The following is a 22702-nucleotide window of genomic DNA, read 5'->3' on the forward strand; positions in this document are numbered from 1 at the left end:
TTTTATCTTATCGCTAGAAGCAAATTGTATTTGTAAATAGTGGTACGAACTGAACAAGACATTAACACATATGATATAATCAACGTAATGCATTCCTTTCGAATCCAAAATCAATGGATCAGTTTTATTTTGTCTGTTCGAGCTTATTTAAAGGACTTCCTATTTTGCGATCCTTATCACGTGCGAGCACGGGGTGTGTGTGTCCTGTGTGTGTACAGCGGCTGATTGTGTTCGGAAGGGTTGCTTCTACAAACTATAAAACGACACGAGATAATACTTTGACTGCCACGCTAACACCTCGACGATGATTTTTTCGGGAGTTTTACCTGCCACAAAAGGAAAACAACGTTTTGTTGTCAACTCTGTTACTCTGCAGCAGCAACAGTTGCGCGCTGTCCTTGCAGGAAAGTGATCGTGCATGCAGAAGATACGAGCATTGTGATTGTTACTTCGCGCAAAAGAAAACAAAAAACAAATCCAAACCAAGCCAACAAAGGGAAAACTAACACCAGCAACATACACGACGACGACAACGACGAAAGAAGCCAAGAGTCGCATTAAACGGCGAAGAACCCCGACGCTCGTATCGTCCGCGGACGTTGCGCGCAGATCGTAAACAGCATCCGATCTGTGCAGCACGCTAACGAATGCATGCATCGCAACGGACTCCTGTACAACATCAACGAAGATCATGAAGAGAACATCTTCTTCATGTCTGTGAGGTCACTTGACTGAAGGGCAGCTTTGCCACCCATCGACTGCACCGTCTAACTGGTTGTACGTGGGCTAAGACTCGCTTAAAATCATCGACACAAATGGCAGAAATGAGCAGTAGAGAAAGCAACTTTCAAAACATTGATCAGTACGCGCCAGATGGTGGTGTACCATAACATCTCGAGGGGGATAACCAGAAGCAGAAAGGCACACACGCAACATTAACAACACGCAACACTTTGTTAAACACTTATAATCTTATATATGTATACATAAACACAGAGCGTAGATGCAAATTATTCTTGTTTCGTTAGTAAGTTTAGGAGGAGAACTCGATGGAGATTCTGGTGCGCTTTCGAGCGCACCGGGCTCCATTGGCTCCACGTTTTATTAATCACCCCATCTTCGTTAGTGTTGATTAAGAGCATAGCTAAGGCGTTTCCTTTTTACATATTTCTTCGTATACATTTTTGTCGTTTGTAAGGAATGTTTCGTATATTAATAGTAATTGTTTTGTTTCATTTTTTTCTTGCTGCGCCATGTTTAAAAGTATACACTCCATACACTGGAAACTGTGAACGGTGCAGCGTTTGTGTTTTGTTCGCCTGATCGAAAAAAGGGTGACACGTAGGCTGGAAGGATGCTTGCTGTAGCAATCGTTGTGGATTTGCTTCAATTGGGTTTTGAGGGTGGTACAACAGATTGAAGGATACACCAGCGCCAGCAATCTCCTTCAAGGTGGTGCAGCTCATTTTTCGCTACCGTCACTCTGGATATGCCATCTTATGCCATCGTACAAAATGCTTTCGCAACTAAATCCCCATTTTAATAGACCACGTTTTTGCGAGAGTGACGGCTGTGGAAGGTTCTGTACTTTGAAAGAGAAACCATTTAAGATCGGTTTGTTCGGTGTTTGTGTGTTTGATAGCAATACTTGTGTGTATGCCAACAGATTCGATAGAGCAATTGTACACAGTTATTGTTTGCATCGCAAAGCTAATCCCTTTTGCCGGTGTTTAGCCGTAATCGATTCAGAGGACATACCGATGGCTTGTCGCCAAGTGGAAGTGTATGTTTTTTTTACGAATGAGCGTATGCAATGTTACTTATGTTATACTGTCCATAAGATAAGGCTCTACCTGAAAGCTGTAAAGCTTTATACAAGATCCGTACGTTTTACGATATCATCCCAATGTGCTCCATCCGGCAAACAATCTTAGAGAAATGGAGCACCGTCATTAACTACTCCGCCAGGAAGATGGTATTTAGCTTTGCAAGAGTGCTGCATGTAGAAAATTTCCGCACCGGTAGTGGTTACCAGCATTTTCCACTACCCGCGAGGGCACTGTAGATGTGTTGATAGCATACTAAAGAACTTTTCGCCACGAATCACAACCGCGGCAAAGCATAATCTACGCGAATGGGGGGTAGCGCGATAGAGAAGGAGAGCGGTAAAATTAGCGTAAATGTATGAAATATTATTGCTGTATAATTACTACTACACAAGATCAAATGCAACACATTAAAAGGGAAACAAAAAACAGAAAACAAAACACACACCGAAAAAAAAATAATTAATCACATAGCTAAAGGTGCGAAAGCACTGGCGGTATGTGCAAGTGCAGATGTTTTAAGTGTGCAGATATGTCATCCTGTATTAGGTCCATCGTTGAGAATGATAAGAATAAAGTGTAAAATCGATAGATGCGCGTATGTTTTTTAATTTAGAAGATTTTAGTTTTTTGGATTTAAGTTCCCTAAGCAGAGCATCAGAATTTTGAGTATTTCGTGCTATATCGTCTTTCCATCGTTCTTTGTTATCTTTCAATCATGAGCTCGAGCTTCATATTGTTGGAATGGCAATTGCTTTTCCAAAAGTTTGAAGACTTCCCGATCATTGTTGAGGATCACGATCACGTTTTCCGATAAGAATCGTCTTTAAATCCCCGGTTATTTTAAAACATTCCATTCTTTTTCGATTAGCTCCACGTACGTGTCCACAGTCTGCTCAATCAATCTTTGAAGCTTTAAAATAGAGTCATGTCTAGGATTTCTTGCAGTTCCTTCAAAAGTACAATTTATATACTGCTGAGCTCAAGTCAATCAACAAACTGCCATGCTAGCGCGTGCATGGCTTTCGTGGGGGAAAGTTTTTACTAAAAATCGGTTCCACTCCATCAAGAACGTACACACAAAGATAAATATATGAAGAGTGAATGGAGTGCCTCGCTGCGTCTGGCACTCGTCGATTTGCCGATCTTTTTTTTTGTTTCTTTAGCATCACAGTTCAATTCCCCATTCGTTCGCGTCGAAGGGTTTTGTTTGCCGTTTGGATTTTTCTTCCGTTCCGATCCGGGGTGCAACCGAATGGCGCGTGACGAAAGATTTTTGTCCTTTGCCGAACGGGCAGCAGCGATGGTATTGGTAAAGCGAGAGTTTACTTAAAAGGAGAAAAAGAATGTCCCCCACCCCACTTGTGGGGTTAGCGATTCGTTTGCCAATATTTCCTCTCCCATGCACTTGAGTGCTCTGATCGCCGAAGGTGACATAAGAGCTTTGAGATGCTGGGAAATCGGACCAAAATGGAGTTCTCGGGGTTACGATTTAAGGAAGGAAAAAAACAGCCCTTACCAACATCATATGGATACACTGGTGCTACTGTGTGGAGATGGTACGAAAATGTTTACCTTCGACGCGAGGGATGTGTTTATTCATCATCTGCCGTATTTTTGGAAGCTGTCGATGGTGCGAAGTCGGGAATTGATTTGCCCGTCTGGAGATCCTATATAGGAGCAAAATGTGAAGGAAATAGGAAATACGGCGTGAGACGATGAGTGGGAATAAATTATGAAGAAATTATCGACAGATTGCCACACCAGACACGACGAGAGGCACTCGGCAAAGTTTGAGAACTTTTCTCAATACATTTGGAAAGGAAGTGTGTATAAGAGTGCTTTAAACATTTTTAACCGATACCACTACGAAATGAGCTAATGACTTTTTAATCTGCTACCAGTGAAGGTGGAAGATATCTGCGAACGGTTAAAGTAGAAAATGGTACGATCTAAATTACGATTTGATGAGCGAATGGTGTCCGCTTTTAAGAAGTTCTTGGCGTTTGTGGTAGGGGCTTTAGGATGTTTTAGGGTGAAAGTCGAACCCCGAACATTATAAGGAGAGGTCAATCCGGCAAAGCTTATGCAAATTTATGCCATACTCATTGAAATTTGTGATACCGAAGTGTTGCTGAGAATGTAAATGATTGCACATAGCCGTTCTTCTTCGACTCTTACTAAAATCAATTAATATTCTGTAGTGTATGAATATCAATGTGTTCGCTTCTGAATGTTCTTCACTTTAAAAATATTGCTTCCAAGCGCCGAACCTCTCACTGAAGTTCCACACGAATCGCTCCAACGTGCGCAAGAGAAACGGTTGTTAAATTTTGTGAAACGACCACAAACTTTTGTTACCATCATCGAAGCAATTTGCCCGCGAAAGTTGCCACGGTTGTGTTCGGTAGAAGCGAGAGCAAAAACGTGGAAAAAAGTTCAAACATTCAATCACTTATAGGCTCCTTCAAGGGTGCGGTTGTAACAGCTCACGATCGGACAGACATTCAGCCCGGAATTGATATGATGATTGGCTGATTGGTTTCAATTTCCGTTCTTTATTGGCATGGACTTATTGGTGAGTTTGTGAACTTTTCGCATCGGAAAGTTTATGGTACAGAACGGAACTTTGCTGATGGGGTTTTTTTTTCTTCTCCATTTTTATTAGTTTTTGACGTCTAAAGGAGCTAGCCAGCGAAGAATTTGTAAGTATATGCAACGATCCATTCCCCCAAGAATGATGTTTTTGGAAAGTCTTTTTGCAATCAAGTTTTGCTTTATGTATTGGGATGAGTTGTGTGTAGGATTTTCGTTTACGTTGAAGTGAACAGATCGTGTAAAATGTATATACATTTTTGGTTAGTTTGGGAAACACTCTGGTGCATGTAGCTTCGGGACATCGAAATGAGAAATATTTCCCACAGTTGCAGCACCTTTGGCAGATCTTTCGATCATTATTCCTTTTCTCTGGAGATATAAAGCAATCAGCCGCTGACCATGGATTAACGCTTTAAAACTACTTTTTTACGGCCTCTTTGAGGAAGAGAGGTTGAGTTAAATAATAATCGAAAGACCGAAAAGAACAAGAACATCACGCAAGGAATCTCAGATGTTCTTCGTAATAATGAAATCATTTAACAGCTCATGAAGATCGCTATCTACTACAAAGACTAATGCTGTAGCTAATAAATGCACGAAGCGAGGTTTACGTGGTGCGAGTAAAACGCGGCTAGCTGATACCAGATTTAACTTAGTTCTGGTGTCAAGTTTACCGCGCCTGCTATCGCGCTCGCGTTTTCGCAGAGTTGCTGAAGTGCAGCTGAAATTGCTGAAGTGCAAGTGAAGTTGAAGTAAGTTCAACATACCAGTAATAAATTCATTAACAATGCAGCAATTATTTGAATGAAAAGAAACTTATTCCAACAAATTCGCATTACAATTCATGAATTTATTAATTTTGCTAAATTTCCCAAAAAATAGTAAGGCTACAGCCTTAGGAAATTTTCGGGTTTTCAGAATCTTTTTATTTTTTCTTATTTTTTATACTTTCTTCTATTTAAAGCATTATTTGAGTGAAAAGAAACTTATTCCAACCAATTCGCATCAAAATAAATTAATTTTTTAAAACTTTTGCTAAATTTCCCAAAAAAAAACAAGGCTAACCCCTTAGGAAATTTTCGGGTTTTCAGAATTTTTTTTTTTTCTTATTTTTTATGCTTTCTTCTATTTAAAGCATTATTTGAGTGAAAAGAAACTTAGTTCAACCAATTCGCATCAAAATAAATCAATTTTTAAAATTTTGCTAAATTTCCCAAAAAAAACCAAGGCCTTAGGAAATTTTCGGGTTTTCAGAATTTTTTTATTTTTTTCTTTTTTTATGCTTTCTTCTATTTAAAGCATTATTTGAGTGAAAAGAAACTTATTCCAACCAATTCGCATTACAATACAACAATTTATTAATTTTGCTAAATTTCCCAAAAAAAAACAAGGCTAACCCCTTAGGAAATTTTTGGGTTTTCAGATTTTTTTTATTTTTTTCTTTTTTTTATGCTTTCTTCTATTTAAAGCATTATTTGAGTGAAAAGAAACTTATTCCAACCAATTCGCATCAAAATAAATTAATTTTTAAAATTTTGCTAAATTTCCCAAAAAAAACCAAGGCCTTAGGAAATTTTCGGGTTTTCAGATTTTTTTTATTGTTTTCTTTTTTTTATGCTTTCTTCTATTTAAAGCATTATTTGAGTGAAAAGAAACTTAGTTCAACCAATTCGCATCAAAATAAATCAATTTTTAAAATTTTGCTAAATTTCCCAAAAAAAACCAAGGCCTTAGGAAATTTTCGGGTTTTCAGATTTTTTTTATTTTTTTCTCTTTTTATGCTTTCTTCTATTTAAAGCATTATTTGAGTGAAAAGAAACTTATTCCAACCAATTCGCATTACAATACAACAATTTATTAATTTTGCTAAATTTCCCAAAAAAAAACAAGGCTAACCCCTTAGGAAATTTTCGGGTTTTCAGATTTTTTTTATTTTTTTCTTTTTTTTATGCTTTCTTCTATTTAAAGCATTATTTGAGTGAAAAGAAACTTATTCCAACCAATTCGCATCAAAATAAATTAATTTTTAAAATTTTGCTAAATTTCCCAAAAAAAACCAAGGCCTTAGAGAATTTTCGGGTTTTCAGATTTTTTTATTGTTTTCTTTTTTTTATGCTTTCTTCTATTTAAAGCATTATTTGAGTGAAAAGAAACTTATTCCAACCAATTCGCATCAAAATAAATCAATTTTTAAAATTTTGCTAAATTTCCTAAAAAAAGCTAAGGCTATAGACTTAGGAAATTTTCAAATTTGTTGATTTTTTTTTGGGAAATGTCCACGAGATGAGATTTTATTTTTCGAATGAACAGCCATTCTTCTGTTTAACAATAGTATTTGCATTCACAATGATTATACAACACGTATATAAGATAATTACAACACGTACGTACTTTAAAAAATAAAAAGTCACTCGATTTTTTTAACTTTACAATATTTAATGACACTCAACCGATCTAATTTCGCAAACGCGACAATTGCTAAGCATTTAGTGACGGGGTCTCGAAGAAAACTTTTCATGGAGCCTTTTCAAGCCTTTCCCTGCAGCATCCGTACTGAGTAGAATTTCCGAAGGCACCAACATTTTTTGAGATTTCAAAGACATTTTAGCTTCTTACATGAAAATGAACAGGACATATCTAGAATCAATACTCTGTGAGCTCTTTGTTATAGTAGTCGGACTCTTAATAATGTGGAATTTGAGAATTATACATTTGTTCTCTAGTAGGGAAGCGGTTCTAACTCAGTACATTATTTGTTGCTTTAGGCTAATTTTGATTAGAGATATTTAAATTTGGACAAGGTTTTCGGTATGGGTCTCACTCGCTCGGATTATACTTTCATCCACAACATAAAAAAATACTGACTATAGTTCGTTTAAATTAACATTCCTGAGCAGACACATTTTCTTTTTGGGGAGCATCCCACTAGTTAAGTTTAAAGTTTTCATTTCAGCAAAACCCCAAACAGCCATAGAAAACGGTACTTTGTAACTCTTTCGACGATGTGACAATTTGCACGCCAAATCCAATTAACCTCGTTTATTGCTATTCCCTTCCAATCGAAACGGTGGCTGCCGTGGCGCTTTTTTCCCAATGCTCTAATAAAATCGTTTTCCTAAGTTACGGCAAACACAAACGGGTGGTGTGTAAATATTCCACAAACCCTGTTTATGCAAATAAAACTATCGCCGGTTCGTTTATATTTCTTGCTGTTGTTCGGTAGCAGAAAAAGCGGCGAGATTTAAATATTGCATTTCACGTCTGTCATCCCGTGTGCAGTGTCTGACGGGGTTTGTTCGACGTTCGCTGTTTGCACAGATGTGCTGAGAAAAATGTTGTCCCACTCGCGACCCTCTGTTATTTCACATTTTGAGTGTCGGAGGTGGGTTGGGTCGCAGTACTAACCTTGTGGACGAAATTGAATTCTTCCAAAAGCTGACAACATGTCCTATTAGCGAAGGTGGAATGTAGGCTGCATCCATGTGGTACGATGCGATGCTCATCATAGCCGGGCAGGTGGCAGGATTTCTGCTTTCCGACGTTCTTTCGCGAGAAGCTTTTGCTGAGTTTGCTGTCACACCGGAAGAAAGGTGGAATGATTCGAGCACTTTGAAATAAGCCAACTGGTGAGAAGAAAAAAACAACAGCTCGACAGGCTCGGTCAACGCCGCGTGTACAAAATGGCATGATGGTTTCAATTTGTGCTTTTCCCTTCCCATTCGGTTAAGCAAGCGCAAATTGAGCAATCGTGTAGGTGGGCGAGTGATGGGTGCATTAGTGTAAAAACCTGATCCTTCCTCCTTATTACCACCGTCCACCGTGTCTGGGCTTCATGGCGTATGACGGTAGAAACAATTGAAGCACATCGTGACTTGCGGTGGAACAAACTTCCAAATAAACAAATTAAGATACGAATAAGAAATTTCGCCCTCCAAACCAAAAAAAAAAAAGAAGTCCCCAACAAAAAAAGGCTAACCTTCTTTCGCTGTGGCGGGCTGTACAAGAGTAGGACAAAGCACAGCATGGAGTGGGCCTGTGTGTGCGCCATTTTAATCCTTGTTTTATTGCTTTCCGTGTTGGGTAGCGTGCGGTCTGGTGCCGGGATTTTTGGGGCTTGGGATTCGAGTTTTGAGTGCTGAAGGAACGTCATAAAGGGAGGCAAGATACTGTTCCGTTGTGGTTTTTTCGGATGTCCCTGTAAAGTCGTCCCTGATGGTTACGAAGAACTTGCTGATGGATGGATGTAGCGCAACCAAAGCTTATATCCATAGGGTTTTTTTTGTTCAAACAGCACTGCAGACATTCTTTGGCAGACGGAACTTGAAAGATGTGGCAGATACGGTACAAGTTACGTGTTTGCGTGCCTCTGTTAAAGGAACGTACTAATCAAACTGTCATTATATCGACATGTTAAATGCCATTAGAGAAAGCTTCTTTTTTTTGGGTAACGGAGGAAGGTTGGGAAAAAGATCGAGGAAAACCCTCGGAAGATATCATCCGGAAAACCCCCAAAGTCAGGGTCGGTACTACTCTTCCGGTTGAGTGCCCATGCAAGTTGTATTCCACCGAAAGCACTCAGTAAATGTCACCGGGGGAAAAATCTCAACATTCGTGCTTTTCACCCATCTGACAGGGATGATCGTTTGATCGGAATCGTGGGAAAATTTATCCATAACGTGTCACATCCATACCTGGACCACTAGAAGTAGTCAGTTTTCGAATTAAAAAATGATTCCCATTTATTCAGGGACATGCGTGGTGGTTGAGCTAAAGGAAGATACTTCCCCAAAGGTGGATAAACACCAAAACGAAGGATCGATTCAGTTATGGGCAATCGAGTGGAAACCGTTTCAAACGAAAATGGTTTCAGTTTTTCACCCTGAAGGGACACTGGTGTTCTTGCATGAGTGCGTTTCTCGGCGAGGGACATCAATGGGATGAGACAGACAAACACACACAGAGAGAGACGCACAAGGTTTGACAAGGGTTTAGATAAGCACGAGTGTCACAAAATTGTACGACGGATGCGGTGACAAAATTAAGACAGTTTTACGAACTACCGGTGTCAATTGGCGTGTGTGTGTCTGTGAAAGACCAACGTTTGGTGGATGGTGTCGGTAAATAGTTTTGAAAGTCCGCCTAAGGTGCGAGGGTCAAAGGGTGACCGTGCACCGAGTGGCAGTCTGTCAAACGGAGTTGATGCGGAACAGATTTGGGGATACGGTTATCGTTATGCTTTATTATGTTTTTTTCCTCTTCCAGGTTTTAAAGCATTAAATGAAGCACGTCGTTTTAATGTGAATTAGTTTAATTTACTTGAATAAATTGATTAATTTTTTTTTAAATTCTTAATTCTCATTTTTTTTACTAACTCTATTTCCATTTCTGTACTTTGATCCTCGTTCAGGTAAAAGTTTTGGAAGAGTTCAAACTTTTTTTTTATCACGATAAAGGTCACCCTCGGCGATAAAGGTGTAGATAGCGTAGTCGGAGTTTACCGCTTCATTTTACGGCTGTTTAAGTTCAGCGGAAACGTGAAATCATCAAGCTAAATGATGTACCCAAGCGTATATTGATTGAATTGGGTGGGTGGAATGGTTTTTGAGTAGCGAAAATAAAAAAAAAAAACAAAACACGCAAACTTGAAATTAAATCACTAGCCTTGTTTACGAATAACAAAAAAACTCATCGTAAAATTTACTATCTCACGGGACATCTTCCACTAACCGTGTTCTAGACGAGGTTTTGCATGTGATTGCGATATTTCACCCCCTCCGATTTTACCTTACGCACAACGCATCTCCCCCGCGAGTAACCTGAAATATGCTGCAGCAACCGGCAAAGAGACATTTTTTTCCACTTATAACCATCCAGCAGGATTGGCGCAAAATGCGCAGTGAGCTAAAATACATGGAAAAGAGCGGGGAAAAAAAGTCGGCAATTAAAACTTTAAATTAGAACGAAATTAAATTACTTCTTACCGCATAATGACTGATGGCCGGAACGCTGCTTCACGGCTATTGGGCGAGATTGGGCGAAGCTGTAAAAATTCTAAAACACGACCCAAATTCGTGACAACTCACGGGCGCTTGATGGGCCGGATTAGGCAGAGGATGAGAGTGGGATGAGTGGAGATTTTCAGGCGAAGGGATGGATTTATGTTAGCCATATTCTTCAACCATACCACCCACAGGCAGATAGACAGACAAATAATGATGGCACTTATTCACCGGCAAGTGCAACTCGGTCGGTACTCTGCGAGGGTCGCTTTGAGTGTAACGAGAAGGTTTTTTTTTTCGTTTGTGTGTGACGATCTGCGATCCGTCTGTTACCCGGTATGCGTTGTAAATGTTGCCAGGGAAATACGCTAACATAAGTGGATGGTGTAGTGGAAGCATTTTTACCGTCAATTAAATAACTGTCAGGTAAATGGAACTGGACAGGGCAATGGTAAAAAGTATTTAAGTGCATAATAAAAAAAGTTCCCGGTAGAGCTTTTCAGTGATACAACTTTGCAGCTTTGTGTTGAATTCATTGATTCAATGAGGTCGTAGAATTGCGAAAAGCTGAAGCTTATCAGGAATTCACAATGTTTGGGGAGTTGTCAGCACCATCATCGATGCACTTGTTAATTGAATTACTGCGCATTATCCATCGCATTGACGCCAAAGTGGGTGTAATTATAAAATGGACTTGCTTCGAATCGTGATAGAATAGAATGAAAAAAAAACTTTCGGATCAGGAATATGTTTTTGGGAAGGAAGATTTATTTGTGCTGGTTTGTATTATTATATGAAGTAGTTTTTCCAAAATTCCTTCAAAATAAAAAATATTTTTTACCTATACAAAATAAATACCCATTCAATATGAACTTAAGCTCTTTTCAAATATGTCTGCCGTTGTGATCATCAAATTAATTCTACTTCCATAACTGCTGATCTAATATTTAAAAAAGTCCTTCCCGTGAAACTCTAAAATAAAATTCTGTTATACAGACGGGCAATGCTAAGTTGCCACTTTTATATATAATCATTGAGACCTGCCATAATCCTGCCTGGAAATAATTGTTGATAATGTTTGGGTCCAGCACGTGATTTTTGATGTAATACTGGTTGGCTTTTCCTGGGCACACACCTGCATCGGGAAAGTTCGAAATGTTTCTGTAAAACTCCCGATAGTCTCGATAGGTGGTGTTAAAGAATTGGCACATCTTTTGCAACGGCAACCGGAACGGTGACTTGATGAACTGATTATTACCGAGCGTGCTATACGCTAGTGCGAGGGTAAACTGCAACAAACATTACACATGAATAATTCATTTTAAATTCAGCTCATTCCTTCTGCTATTCTTTGTATACTTACGGAATAGTCGTCACCCACATCTCGAAATACATCAAACGTTCCGTTTAGTACGGAGACTGTTCGATTATACTTTCGGACGCGGAGATTCCGGGAGTCGAGTAGATCGAAACCAACGGTCTGTTCCACCCGTTCGTACATGACCGTTACACGGTCGGAGCAAAGTTGCATTACTTCCAGCGTCAGAATCAGCCAAATGGAGGATCGTATCGTACGGACTGTTGTTTCCACTAAACCGTACATGTTTGTGCGAACTCCAACGCTGTTGTGACGAAATGCTATCTAAGCATTATGTATGTATGTAAGTAAAATAGAAAATATTTAAAAACAATAAAAGGTCACGTTTTGTTGTGACAAGCGTGTGTTTTAATCTTCCATCTACATCATGCTGAACAATCACTTCAACAGATGCGCTATTAACAAGAAATAATGATATATGTATGACTTATTTAAAACTCTATCATTTTGGCGCCGTAGCACAGCAACGTTTTCGGAGTCGGCTCAAATATTCAAACTCAAAAATAACGCAAACAAAGGCAGACCAAATCATCTTGTTGCCATCGACCATGCTGCCATCTTCTTGGCAGACCGAAAGCTGAATATTTGTTTTCTAACAACTCCTTCCTTTAGTGAGACTAACAACTTAGTAACTTCGCAAAAAAACTTTATTCATGAACTCAACGTCGCCAAAAGTGACTTCATTCTTAGTTTTTATTTGAGGTAAAGGTATTGATGGTTTTATTATAGGTTTAGAGAGGGATATTTTCAAGGAGGAGTTCTAGGTAATATTCTGAAGTAAATAATTTTTGGTATTGCTTATATTCAATAACATTGCATTAAACGATGTGTAGCGGAACAAAAGGGGCGGCCCGATGGTGTATGTGATAAACGGCGCCAGTCCACACGGCCGGACCGGGTTCAAATCCCATCCAAACCGTTCCCCCCGTAGCAAGGATTGACTATCCGGCTACGTGGTAAAAATAAGTCTAGTAAGCCAGAAATGGCCGGCGTGACCTGTAAGGTCGTTAAAAGCCAAGAAGAAGCGGAACAAAAATAAAAATAATCACATAATCACAAGAATGGAAATGACGCTAGGATTGCTGATATCAGCTGACTATTGGTAATCAATTTATTTATTTTTATCAGAAGACATGAAGACTAGCCACACGATGATTCACATGTTATGTGCAACTAAACTGCTGAAATTGAAGCAAACTTTTCATTTAAACAACCCTTCGCGTGACACACGGAAAAGTACCTCTATTGTACAGGCAGATAATTCTAAATTGCTGTTTTTGTAGACAATCATTGTCATCCTCCACAAACCTGCTTGGAAATAATCGTTGAATATGTTTGCATCGAGAACCAGATTTTTGATATAGTACTGCTTTGCTTCTGCCGGACATGCACCAACGTCGGGGAAGTTCGTCGTGTTTCTGTAAAACTCTCGATAATCCCGATAGGTAGTGTTTAGGAACTCGCACATCTTTTGCAACGGCAACCGGAACGGTGAATTTATGAACTGATTGTTGCCCAGTTTACTGTACGCTAGCTGGACTGTAAACTGTATCGATATCGCACACATGAGAATGTTTTTATAGCATTTTGGGATAGCCATACTTACGGAATAGTTGTCATCCACATCTTGAAGTAAATCAAATGTTCCGTCCATCACGGTCATTGATCGGTTGTACTTTCGGATACGAATATTTTTGGAATCGAAAAGATCAAAACCATCAATCTGTTCCATTCGTTCGTACATCACTGTGACTGGACCGCAGCAATGCTTCACCGTTAGTATCGTGAGCACCAACAAGATGGCCGAACGTATCGTACGGACTGTTGTTTCCACTAAACCGTGCATACTGTCAAAGTTCGTAGAATACTGTGAAAAAACGTTCCTTAGGAGAAAGATAAAATTTATATAAAAACTAATAGTCACGTTTTGCTTCACGTGCTTGTGCATTCATCTGCAGCCCGTTTTAACAAGCTGTTTAATTGCATCAAGATCGTATGACTGTTGTCATCAATTGCGATAAACTAAACAGGTTTCTGTTAAAAACAACTAAACATCAGTATTGAACTTAACACAGCGGGTTTAGGTGGAACTGATTTCATGCCTTTCCCTGGTTCCTTGTGCAGACATACCCTGTAAGATCTATAGACGAACAAGAATATTTAGGTCAGACATGGTTCTAACCAAGTCCAAAAAAAAACATCCATTTGAATCGGCATCTGCAGCTCTGACTACTCTTCATAGAACTTATGCTACTAAAATTCGATAAGCTTTAACGAATTTAAACTAAACCGCATAAACTAATTGAACTGATGCAATAACACAAAACTGAGAAATAAAGTGTAATTTATTGAGGAATAATAAATCATCAATATCATCCTCATCAATAAATCGTTCAATTAATGATTTATGAGTAAAATGAAAAATTATGTTGATCAATGAATAATTTTGCGTGACATAGAGCTTGAACGTTTTTTTACGGGTATTTTTATTTGTCTGTTTGATACTTAAGATTCAGGTTTAGTTAGGAAAACAATCAGTTGATTGTGTCAAATGTTAAAGGTTAAATTTTTTATTTTTTATTTAAATTGAAGTTTCTGTTAAAACAGTCCTTCGCGGGACACTCGAAAAAACAAATTTCCCGAGACGATGGGTAAGTCTGGTTTGCTCTTTTCATAAAGAAATAGGGTGATCTTCCACAATCCTGCCTGGAAATAATCGTTGAATATGTTTGCGTCCAGTACCTTATTTCTGATGTAATACTGCTTCGCTTCTGCCGGACATGTACCAACGTCGGGAAAGTTTGTCGTTTTTCTGTAAAATTCTCGATAATCCCGATAGGTAGTGTTTAGGAACTCGCACACTTTTTGCGATGGTAACCGGTAGGGTGAGACTATAAACTGATTATTACCCAACCTACTGTATGATAGCTGGATTGTAAACTGTAACAATATAAGGCACAAATAAATAAAAGATTACAACTACATAACAATACATCTTCTACCTGCATACTTACGGAGTAATCGTCATCTAATTGCTGAAGTAAATCAACCGTACCGTCTAACACGGTCATTGATCGGTTGTACTTTCGGATACGAACGTTTCTGGAATCGACCACATCGAAACCAACGGTTTGTTCCAGTCGTTCGTACATCACTGTTATTGGAACTGAGCAACTCCGCACCACTAGCATCGTCAACACCAACAAGAGGGACGATCGCATCGTACGAACAGTTGTTTCCACTAAACCGTGCATGTTGTTAGGCCGAACTGAAACGCCGTTGTGAGTCAATTTTGTTTAGGTAAAAAGCAAAGTAGTGTAAAGTAAAGTGATAGCCATGTTTTGACTGACATGACAAGAAATAGGAATAAATGTAACAATTACGTTTTGATGCCGTTGTAATTCATTTGTATCATGCAATCGGATAAATAAACAGTTGATTTTAAATGAGTTTGTATCTCGGATTGTAATGTATGATTGTGGATGTTTAAGTGTATCAGATCATTTTTGTATTTCAATAATATATAAGTTTTCAAAGTGTTTTGCTAAGTTCTACAACTGATATTTCTGTTCTGATCAAGTATCTGAGCAAGTAAGCTATCAGATCATTGTGGACTCCGCAATGTGAAGGCTGATCTTTTGATTAGACGACGTATTTTTTAAAAGTTTTTTGGCAAGTAATTTTTTGAGTGATCGATTTAATAAGTTTCGTCTTTACCACAGTTATGCATGGCACGATGGGAAGGGATTGGACTCAGGGTTTTTTTTGTATTTTATATTACCTCATGGCGATGATAGAAGAACATTTACACATATCAACGCACTAAGTTTTTTCTCAGTAATGAGTACAGCTTTTTAATCAGAGAGATAATTTATTTATGTTGTTTCATTGAAGTGTGTTGCATTGGTGTATTTTGATAAAGAAAAATAAGTATAGGAAGTGGAGTGTATGCAAAAAGGGAAAAAAACGTTAAGACTACAAAAACAAGCTCCCTTCGTTCGATCGTTTATGCTAGGCGTTTCACTACAATGTTTAGCTGCCACGATTCAAAATATATTAAATTAAAAATATTTGCCATTGTTCATAATCTTTTAAGCTAAACACGTGTCAAAACATACCTTCGCGTGATACTTTAAACAGCAAATCTGCGACAACGACAGGTACTTGTAAATCGCTTTTCTCCAACAACATTAACGTTACCTTCCACAATCCTGCCTGGAAATAATCGTTGAATATCTTTGCGTCCAGTACCTTATTTTTGATGTAATACTGCTTCGCTTCTGCCGGACATGTACCAACGTCGGGAAAGTTCGTCGTTTTTCTGTAAAACTCTCGGTAGTCGCGATAGGTAGTGTTTAGGAATTGGCACATCTTTTGCAACGGCAACCGGAACGGTGACTTTATGAACTGATTGTTGCCCAGCGTACTGTAAGATAGCTCAACTGTAAACTGTAAACATAATTAATTACAATACAAGGTCACAACACTATTGCTGCTAGCATACTTACGGAATAGTCGTCATCCAACGATTGATGCAATTCAAATGTACCGTCTAACACAGATACCGTTCGGTTGTACTTCCGGATACGCATATTTCTGGAATCGAACATATGAAAACCTTCGCGTTGTTCCAACCGTTCGTACATGACCGTTACTGGACCGCAGTAATGCTTCACCACTAGAATTGTGAGCACCAACAAGATCGCAGATCGTATCGTACGGACTGTTGTTTCCACCGTACCGTGCATGTTGTTATGGCAAGCTTCAACGAGGTAATGAGAAATTGCTGCTCTGGTTGGGAATAGAATATTTGATAAATCAACAATTATATTTTCATTGACATGCTAAGGGAAGAAGATGTAACAATCGTGTGCATTAATCGTCCATCTACATCGTGTAGTCTGTTGAACAAGCGCGCTGATTGCGTGATTGTAGATGTTGATGTGTGTTATTTCATGTCAGGTCTAGCAGCATAATGGCAATCGTCTGTTTCACTGTACTATTGGCCAAATTAGTGCATATTAATATTTGAGCGAGGTTTTGGAAGATCAACCTGAGGTGATTCCGTTGAAAGTTAGTACGCTTGTTGGGATCACTGTTGGGGTGGCGCAATGATCCGTTCCAAACTAACCGAAGGTTAATCTCTTGGATGCCTGTTATTCAACATATTCCTGGTTTTTGTCATGCAACGGTTTATAATTAGGAATATGGAAAGCTTTTTGCCAGGCGTGTCTAAAGGTGGTCTACTCTATGATACTCTAATTTTGCTTTATATATCGAGGATATGAATTGTAATAATAAAGGAAGTCAGAGAGCACTTTTCTATGTATGATTTTAAATTTGACCATGTGAAAAAGGTAATTCGTAGTAGTGAAAAGGTATCAAGAATAATGATATCAAAAACAGAGAAGATATAAAATTCAGGAGCACAAGATGGAGAGAGGAAAGCGAAGAAGCAATGGCAAGCAGCTAATAGCCCTGCCTGAGGTGGAGTTGAAGGAGCTGAAAGAATCTTCACTGATGCATGATACGATAGAGTATTCAAAGAGGTAAGATAGAGGAGAAATTTTCAAAGAAGTTAGCATGTATAAATTAATCAATAGAATGTTCTAACGAAAGGAACTATTCTAATAGGTAATAGATATGTACTAGATAGCATTTTTACGACTAAAAATAAGTTTTCTTCAAGGAAATGAATGTTTCAAAAAATTATAAACACCATACACGTTGCACAATCTGCCAAGACGAAGACATGATTTGCTGTACCAACCGTTTCCTGCTGATCTATTTATCAAGAACCGAAAGTGGAAACAATGTGCCTGCCAAACAACTTATACGAGGCGAAAGTTGTTCGGTTCAGGTAAATTGAATAATTTCCCCGCCCCCGCTTCGAATAATAAGTGGATCGCAAGCTGTGACCATTCCTACCAGCAACCAGGTTCGCGTCTTCTTCAACATTCCTTTCCCAATGTAAGGTACTTTTGTGCCAAAAAGTTTTTAAATTTCCGTGCTACTTCCGGTGCAAATGTGATGTTAAACCAAGTTAGGCGAACCAGCCGTGCCGTGACGCACAGGTGTTTGAATGCATGCGTGCGAGTTGTCATCGCTGCACACCGACCAATTCTTGGTAAGGTTTAATCATATTTTTATTTCTCACGCGGTACAAACGTTTCCTACGCATTTTCACGCACCGTTTGTAATCAGCTTGTAATATTAAAACCCTCCTTACGATGGATGTGCGCGCAAGGAAGTGTTGTAGATTGGTGGATCTTCTTACGCTACCGAAATAAAGCCGATTCGTATCGACAATGATGAAGGTGCGTTAGGAAGAATCTTTTCCCCCGTTTTCCCCTCCTGCCGACGGTATGCTCTGTGCGTGTGTGTGTGTATCAGTGGAATTTGCGTCGAATTCAAATTCAATTCCTTCACTGGTTTCATTTCAAACACCTCATCAACCGTCCGGGTGGTGTCGATGCGGGCACAAAATAATCAGGCCAATCAAATTAATAAAGACTTTTCATTTTATTTTCGGTAAATGCTCGGGAATGAAGCGTACGGTGTACAACTGGGGAGGGGTTCACATATTTGTGTACGCTTGGCGGAGCATATTTGTGCTTGGGTGGTGATGATTGTTGAGAAGTCTTGCGCGTAAATAATCCCGCACAACAAAACCCAACGGCAACTTTTGTGGCCGCGAAAAAAGAGTGTTCAGTGTCAGTGGTTCCTTTTTTTTGGCGTGTACAGGAATGGACAGAATAAAAAAAGCCTTGAAAGGATAAAGGGTCTTCAACGGTGCGGTCTACGCGTGTGAGCATCATCGTGATCGTGCTCGTCATGATTGGGATGTTTTGTGAAGCTCACCTGCAAAACACATACACAAGACATGGCATACATACAAAAGTGCTAAAGTGCTTTCAATTGGTACAAACGGGTGGATTTTTTTTCCCTGTATGTAAACTTTTCATTTTATCATACGGATATGGAGATTTTTTTGCTTCGCCCCGTACATGAGTCTATAAGAATGATGAGCGGTGTGCGAGTGAACAAAATAAAGTATCACACACACACATGTAGGGAAAAGAAAAAATGTTCTCAGTTCATAACAAAACTGGGGGAAAAAAGTTTTATCAATTTTTTACCACCCATATCTCGCACTTCCCAAATTTCCTCTCTCGGCTTTATGGTGCGGCAAACTAGCAACGCATACACACTTTCAGTGAAACCGAAAACACACCTTTTTGGGAGGAAAATTGTTTGGTGTAAACGAAAGAAAAAAAAGGGAGAAATAACAAATTATGAAAAACGAAAAATGGGCCACCAAAAAAAAAGAAGTTTTTTGGTCAGCTTGTTGTGGAATCAGAAGTTTGGGTTGGTGTTATTGAAGCGTTATTCTTTTTTTGTTCAAAGAGATGCACTCTTACCACTTCTGACGCGGTGGCCGACACTGAATACAACGGTTATTGTGTGCGTTTTGTTGCTGTGTGATACCTAAAAGTGCTAAAAAAAAACATTACGCTACTGCTTAGTCACGAACTACTCGAAAGTTCATGTACGCAAGAGGGGATGAAACTGTTGCTCAGTGAATGGGCGATTTTATGATTCTTCCTTTTATGTTGGTTGCTCTTTTATACTAAAGTTTATTTTTTTTTTGTTCTTGAAACCTGTGGTCCGTTTTTGTGGTGGTGTTGATTTTATAGTGCTAATTGTATTGTTATTGTAATTTGGTAAATGAGTGTAAGTTTTTAGTGAATGAATATTTAATATGAGTTATTACGGGTTTTGCTACAATTGTTACATAATAATCCACAATTTATTATGGGTAGATGAATATAGAAATGTTTTTCAGCTTCTTAGACGTTTTTTGGGATGTTCAATTTAATCAAAATAAAATAAATACTCTAAATATTGATAATATATTTCTTTTCTAGGTTTTAGATTTTTTTCCTTTCATCGTGACTTAAAAACCATCTAAGAGACATGGTTGCAATATTGATCCTTCCAAGACTTATTTTTAGCTTGCACTTTGTCTTTGGGATAGAAAACTGATTTTGGTAAAATAAAATAAATTGATCGTAAAGTGCAGGGTCAGCACATACACTTGATATACCATTGATCGACATAGTATAGCAAACAACAAAAAATCACTTTTTCTATTAAAACTTTCTTATTTCTTCGCAAGCGGTTCATTTAATTTCCAAGAAAGAGATTCCAACGGTATTTATAGTACCGAAAGTTATCTTCCCTTTTTCTAGTCTCTACAAACGACCTTGACGACTGCTTCACTGTATTGAAGTTAATGGGAAATAAGATACTCACTGGAAGTATGTTTTTATTTCGGATATTATTTTTCCCGGTAGTTGACCAACTGACCCTAAATTGGTGGCTCTTGGAAAAGTTTGTAAAATATTCCAACTGCTTAAAATGCTTCGCATGTTTTGGATTGGGTTTTGGGACTTTAAGATGGTTTGTCTTGACAGTTGATTTAAGAACGAATATTATTAAAGTGTGGCTAAAAACTTGACGACAATTTCGAAAAAAGTAATAAAAGGCTTTACTAGACGTGGCCAACGGAAAAATAATACATTTGATACGATATGTGATTCTTTTTTGGTGGTTTCTTTTTTCCATTTTTATCTGACATTCATCTCGGAAGGAACTTTAAGAACACAGAAAAAGTGAAATGTAAATAAAATCAAATAGTTCTGCATATGTTTTTGTTTGTTTGTTTGTTTCGAAGGTTGGCATATCGTTTTTCCACTTAAGCCGTCCATTTCCATACCCATTGATCATCACCATTTGAGCGAAAGCTGCTTGAGACGATAAATCTTTTACCACGAGCTTCGTTCGAAACGAATGAAATGGTTCAGTGCCGTGGGTACTATAGTTTTGCTAGAAGGGTAAAGGGTAGTATTTTCTTCCATTTCCCATTATCCGATTCCATCCACAGTCAATTTACATTCAAACTATGTATGAAGAATGTTGAATAAAAAAAAATCGGTGGACTTTGTTTATGAGTGTAAGTGAAACTAAAAAAAAATCAACTTCGATCAATAGTGAAGGATAAGAAGATTTGTTTCGATGGCTTCAGAATGGTTTCGAATTGTATTATATTTACACCTCCTTTATTCCACCTCTTGCTCCCAAAGGTAGAATGAAACATGTCCACGTAGCTGCATGTAGCTGCATACTACCGACAATGTAAAAAGGAAGGGAAAACAACCACAAACGATAAGCCAGCACTGGAACTATATTAAATGATTTATGGTGCGACAGGATGGCGCATTGTTGATGGTCTTTTAGTTGTTTTTTTTGCTGCCGTTGCGCACCCCTCACCGACGCGTGTCGTTTGTTTATTGAGTGTTATTTAATTCCGAATTGCGTTTGCTTTATTTCATCGCTTTGTAAAGTATCCGTTACACAAACTGGTCTGTAATCAAGTGAGAGAACACGCGCATTCAGTAAGCGTTACTGCGTTAGCGGATGTGTTTCTTTTTAATTCGGGCAATATATTATAGCACCCTCCCTCTAGCTCCCGCCATCCCTTTGCCACCCTTCTATGGACCCCTATGGGGACGGATGGGATAACAGCTTGACGTTTCGTTTAAAGCTTCAGGTTAATATGAAAAGTTTTAATAAAATGTTTCGCTTCATTTCCCCGCATAGCTTGCGAAAGCTCAAATAATTTTCTTCGATCGTCACGATTAAACTTCCGAACACCTTCTTGGCCTCGTATCATACCTTACGCACCAAAACACACACACACACGCACGCAATGAAGGAAGAGGAAAAGTCACCGCAAAAAACGATCTAACCATCCCGTCTTGACTGTTCGCATCAACAACAGTCGATTGGTATCAAATTTGACACTTTCCCATTCGGTTTTGTGGTTTCATTTTCTCTCCACAACTTCGGGGCTTTTTCCCCCCAAAAAAAAAACTGCTCGCGTACCCCATCCACGCTAATGGAATTGTGTTTTATGTGTGGGATAAATAATCGAAATGGAAAATCGAACTTTCGGAAGACTCCATGGTGTTATGGTGCGTGGTGCGTTGTTTTTGGTTTCTTCCTTGTTTCCTCCTTGGCGATACGATGTCCACATTACGCTAAGCCCGTAGTCCATTGCTTTGTAGAGATTTTTGTTGTTTTTATTTGCCTTTCTTTCGTGCGCTTTATCTTCCGTCTATCGAAAGCGTCCATCCGGTTAACGGGGGCTAGACTAGTAAAAGTGGGAAAAGAAATCTGGTAATGGGAAAAACAATAGCCTTTCAGCGTAACCACTTCCGCGACATTGCTTATCGGATCGGAGTCTCGGGTCGCTTTGATCCCGTTTTTTTGTTGGGATGGCCACCGTTCGGCTATGGAGCGTTGATGATGAATGGCGGTATCCACGATATCAATACCCGATCGTGTTTTATTCTTACCCCTCGGAAACAAGTTTTTTGGCCAGTTTTCTTGGTGCGGGTGTAATCTTTTGAGGCGTACGTTTACGCTGGCAGTTGGGTGGTTATTTTTGATATTCCTTTTATTCTATTATTGAGAAATAAATAGAGAAAAACAACAAATGGTACTAGTTGCTAGTTCCTTTAGATGGAGAAAATGTTGCTGTTGGGTAGAATGTTTCAAGAGAGAATAATAAATGTCCTCTTGGTACGGGGTAGAAGAAATTTTAAATTAACCTTAAATCCTTGAGCTTCTGCAAGGGAAAAAGCCATTAAAGAACAAAGTATGGATTTTAGGATTAGTTTCCATTTTGTTTATTTATTTCTACTTTATTTTCTTCCTCTTCTTCCGTAACACACTTTGCCTCATTCGTACACTGAACTGGACATACCATTGGGCAACGAGAGATCTCGGTCCCTGTGTGCCATTTCTAGTCGCCCCCCCCATTCATCCCCATTTGA

The 22702-nt window shown here is 38.7% G+C and overlaps 5 protein-coding genes across 5 annotated transcripts in view; 1 reads left to right on the forward strand and 4 right to left on the reverse strand.

Moving 5' to 3' along the window:
- LOC125764720 (V-type proton ATPase subunit B) overlaps window positions 1-2417 on the forward strand; it is a 5344-nt gene extending 2927 nt beyond the window's left edge. The window contains exon 4 of the mRNA XM_049429268.1: window positions 1-2417. This exon is cut by the window's left edge and continues 1158 nt beyond it. The gene's annotated coding sequence lies outside the window, so the exon portion shown is untranslated.
- A 7646-nt stretch (window positions 2418-10063) lies between these two features.
- On the reverse strand, window positions 10064-12033 carry LOC125764757 (uncharacterized). Its single transcript, XM_049429336.1, has 2 exons — window positions 11787-12033; window positions 10064-11712 (listed from the first exon to the last, which is right to left on the reverse strand). The coding sequence occupies exons 1-2, from the start codon at window positions 12024-12026 to the stop codon at window positions 11371-11373; spliced, it is 582 nt and encodes a 193-aa protein (XP_049285293.1). The 5' UTR covers window positions 12027-12033; the 3' UTR covers window positions 10064-11370.
- Window positions 12034-12880: 847 nt separating this feature from the next.
- On the reverse strand, window positions 12881-13652 carry LOC125764754 (uncharacterized). Its single transcript, XM_049429333.1, has 2 exons — window positions 13408-13652; window positions 12881-13347 (listed from the first exon to the last, which is right to left on the reverse strand). Exons 1-2 carry the CDS (start codon window positions 13645-13647, stop codon window positions 13003-13005), a joined length of 585 nt encoding a protein of 194 aa, XP_049285290.1. The 5' UTR covers window positions 13648-13652; the 3' UTR covers window positions 12881-13002.
- A 462-nt stretch (window positions 13653-14114) lies between these two features.
- LOC125764758 (uncharacterized) lies at window positions 14115-15323 on the reverse strand. The gene is made up of 2 exons (XM_049429338.1): window positions 14816-15323; window positions 14115-14741 (listed from the first exon to the last, which is right to left on the reverse strand). The coding sequence occupies exons 1-2, from the start codon at window positions 15053-15055 to the stop codon at window positions 14400-14402; spliced, it is 582 nt and encodes a 193-aa protein (XP_049285295.1). The 5' UTR covers window positions 15056-15323; the 3' UTR covers window positions 14115-14399.
- A 53-nt stretch (window positions 15324-15376) lies between these two features.
- LOC125764756 (uncharacterized) lies at window positions 15377-19140 on the reverse strand. The gene is made up of 2 exons (XM_049429335.1): window positions 16310-19140; window positions 15377-16250 (listed from the first exon to the last, which is right to left on the reverse strand). The coding sequence occupies exons 1-2, from the start codon at window positions 16547-16549 to the stop codon at window positions 15909-15911; spliced, it is 582 nt and encodes a 193-aa protein (XP_049285292.1). The 5' UTR covers window positions 16550-19140; the 3' UTR covers window positions 15377-15908.
- Window positions 19141-22702: the final 3562 nt, after the last annotated feature.

Source organism: Anopheles funestus, chromosome 2RL (genome assembly GCF_943734845.2).
Source record: "Anopheles funestus chromosome 2RL, idAnoFuneDA-416_04, whole genome shotgun sequence".
In the NCBI taxonomy this organism is placed as follows: domain Eukaryota; kingdom Metazoa; phylum Arthropoda; class Insecta; order Diptera; family Culicidae; genus Anopheles; species Anopheles funestus.